The sequence below is a fragment of the Asparagus officinalis genome, chromosome 7 (assembly GCF_001876935.1).
Source record: "Asparagus officinalis chromosome 7, Aspof.V1, whole genome shotgun sequence".
In the NCBI taxonomy this organism is placed as follows: Eukaryota; Viridiplantae; Streptophyta; class Magnoliopsida; order Asparagales; family Asparagaceae; genus Asparagus; species Asparagus officinalis.
Window position 1 is genome coordinate 140453968 of NC_033800.1, and position 1938 is coordinate 140455905.

Sequence of the window (1938 nt, forward strand, 5' to 3'; positions counted from 1 at the left end):
CGGAGTCGATCCAGTCTGGCTCCCGTGGCTATTTCTCCACTTTCGTCGAGTTCCGCTCCTATCCCAGTTGAGCCTGTACCTCTAGTGAAGCCCCATGATAGCGTAGATCTCTCCCGATTTAAGATGACGATGGCGAACCACCTTGGTCCTTTGCACGAGGATCGAGGCAAAGTTCCGATCAAAGAATGTTGAGCCTGGTGAATGAACCCTGAGTGACTCATCGCACTGGGGGTTGCATATGCCCTCACAACAAGTTGAAGACCTACCATAATGGAAAAGCTCCTGTAACCGACTGTATTGAACCGCGAGTCGAAGTCCAGGAGCCCGTTAAGGCTCCACGCTCACAAAGTCATGGCTCCAAACGTGTAACTCTTGAGAACACTAACAAGATGTTATGTCCCCGGAAGAAAACATATTCCTCATATGATGGCAATATTATACCTGGGAAGTCATGCCGACATCCGACAAGCTGCTCCGATAATAACTTTGATGAGTTGTATTATCGGGCTGGGGGTACAAACAAGTCTCAGAAGATAGGTATTCGGGAAATGAATTCCTACTGTCCGTATGCCAAGCTTATCAGGGTAGTATTATCAGAATGTCGCTACCCCAAGACTACTCTACAGAGGGTCTCGATATTTGAAAGGATTTCTAATGAAGCGTCAAAATCCAAATCATTGCGCTTCCGTAGGAAAGATCGGCTGTTCAAGATGATGAGCTCATAGAAGTCACCATCAACATAGTCGACAAAGGGAAGTCAACACAATGTTCCAGTCTCGACTCTTTACAGTTGATATCCCAGCATTTAACTCGGCTGCGCTCCGGAACTAACAGACGTAGGGATTATCAAAGGATGCAGAGAGGGCTATCCTCAGATGATGAAACATCGGATGCTTGTTCTGCAATCATCTCCGACAACACAGTGTCTAGCACAGGACGAGTTCGAAAGGCGTTCTACCAGGGCTCAGAGCTCGAAAACGCTCTAACTAAGCAGAAAGAAGAGCTCAGAGCTGAAATAAAGATGGAAATGGATTTGAATGTAGTGCATGATAGAATTACATGCCCAACAACTTTAGTCCTTCTCAAATCAGCAGGGTGAATCCAGTCGTTGCAACAATACTAATGAAGTAGACAACGACTCAGAAGTGGATGAAAATATCGATGCTGATACTCCTCCCAATAACAATAACCGTAAGGATAGTCCAATGGAGTCTCCTCAACCTTCTCAGTATCCCCAAAGAAAAATACGGGAGAAGACAAGAAGATGAAGGACTCGAGAGCAAAATCAACGCCTTGATGTCCGCTCAAGAGGTGAAGAAGACCGGCATACTGTGTCCATACCTAAGAGAGTAGGAGTCAAACCATATCCGACAAAGTTCAATCTAATTAACTTTACACCGTTTGACGGGAGAGGCTCACCCACTCAGTACCGAATTTACTTCAAGTCCTACCTAGGTATAATCTCTGGCAATGAACCTTTGATGGTCCGGTCATTCGTCGGCACCCTTCATGGAGCCGCAATCGAGTGGTACCGCTGTCTCGAGTTAGGGAGCATCAATAGTTAGGACGATATAGAGAGCATGTTCCTCACAAACTTCTTCGACGATGACACTGAGGTGTCAATCAGAACACTTTTCGACGAGAAGCAGAAAGACGGGGAATCGGTCGATAACTTCGTCAAGCGCTTCCAGAACAAGGCGATGAATTACCGAGATCCGATCACAGAGGAGTTCATCCTTCAAACGTGTCACAACAATCTCTCCTTGGATGTGCTAGAAGCCATGGGAGTAGCACCCTCCAAAACTTGGAAAGAATTGAAGGTGTGTGGTGAGCAAACCGAGCGCTTCTTTAAGAGGAAGAAGGCTGAAAGGGGCCAACCGGCAACAAATCCTCCGCAGTAAAACTTCATTCCTCGTGGAAGAGGGAAGGCGCTAGTAG

At 46.5% G+C, this 1938-nt stretch overlaps 1 protein-coding gene across 1 annotated transcript in view; it reads left to right on the plus strand.

Moving 5' to 3' along the window:
- The window catches only part of LOC109847873 (protein FAR1-RELATED SEQUENCE 5-like), a 20734-nt gene extending 19635 nt beyond the window's left edge, over positions 1–1099 (plus strand). Inside the window, exon 2 of the mRNA XM_020417108.1 lies at positions 692–1099. Within this exon, the coding sequence (XP_020272697.1) occupies positions 692–1099 (408 nt within the window). The remainder of the gene's footprint in view (positions 1–691) is intronic.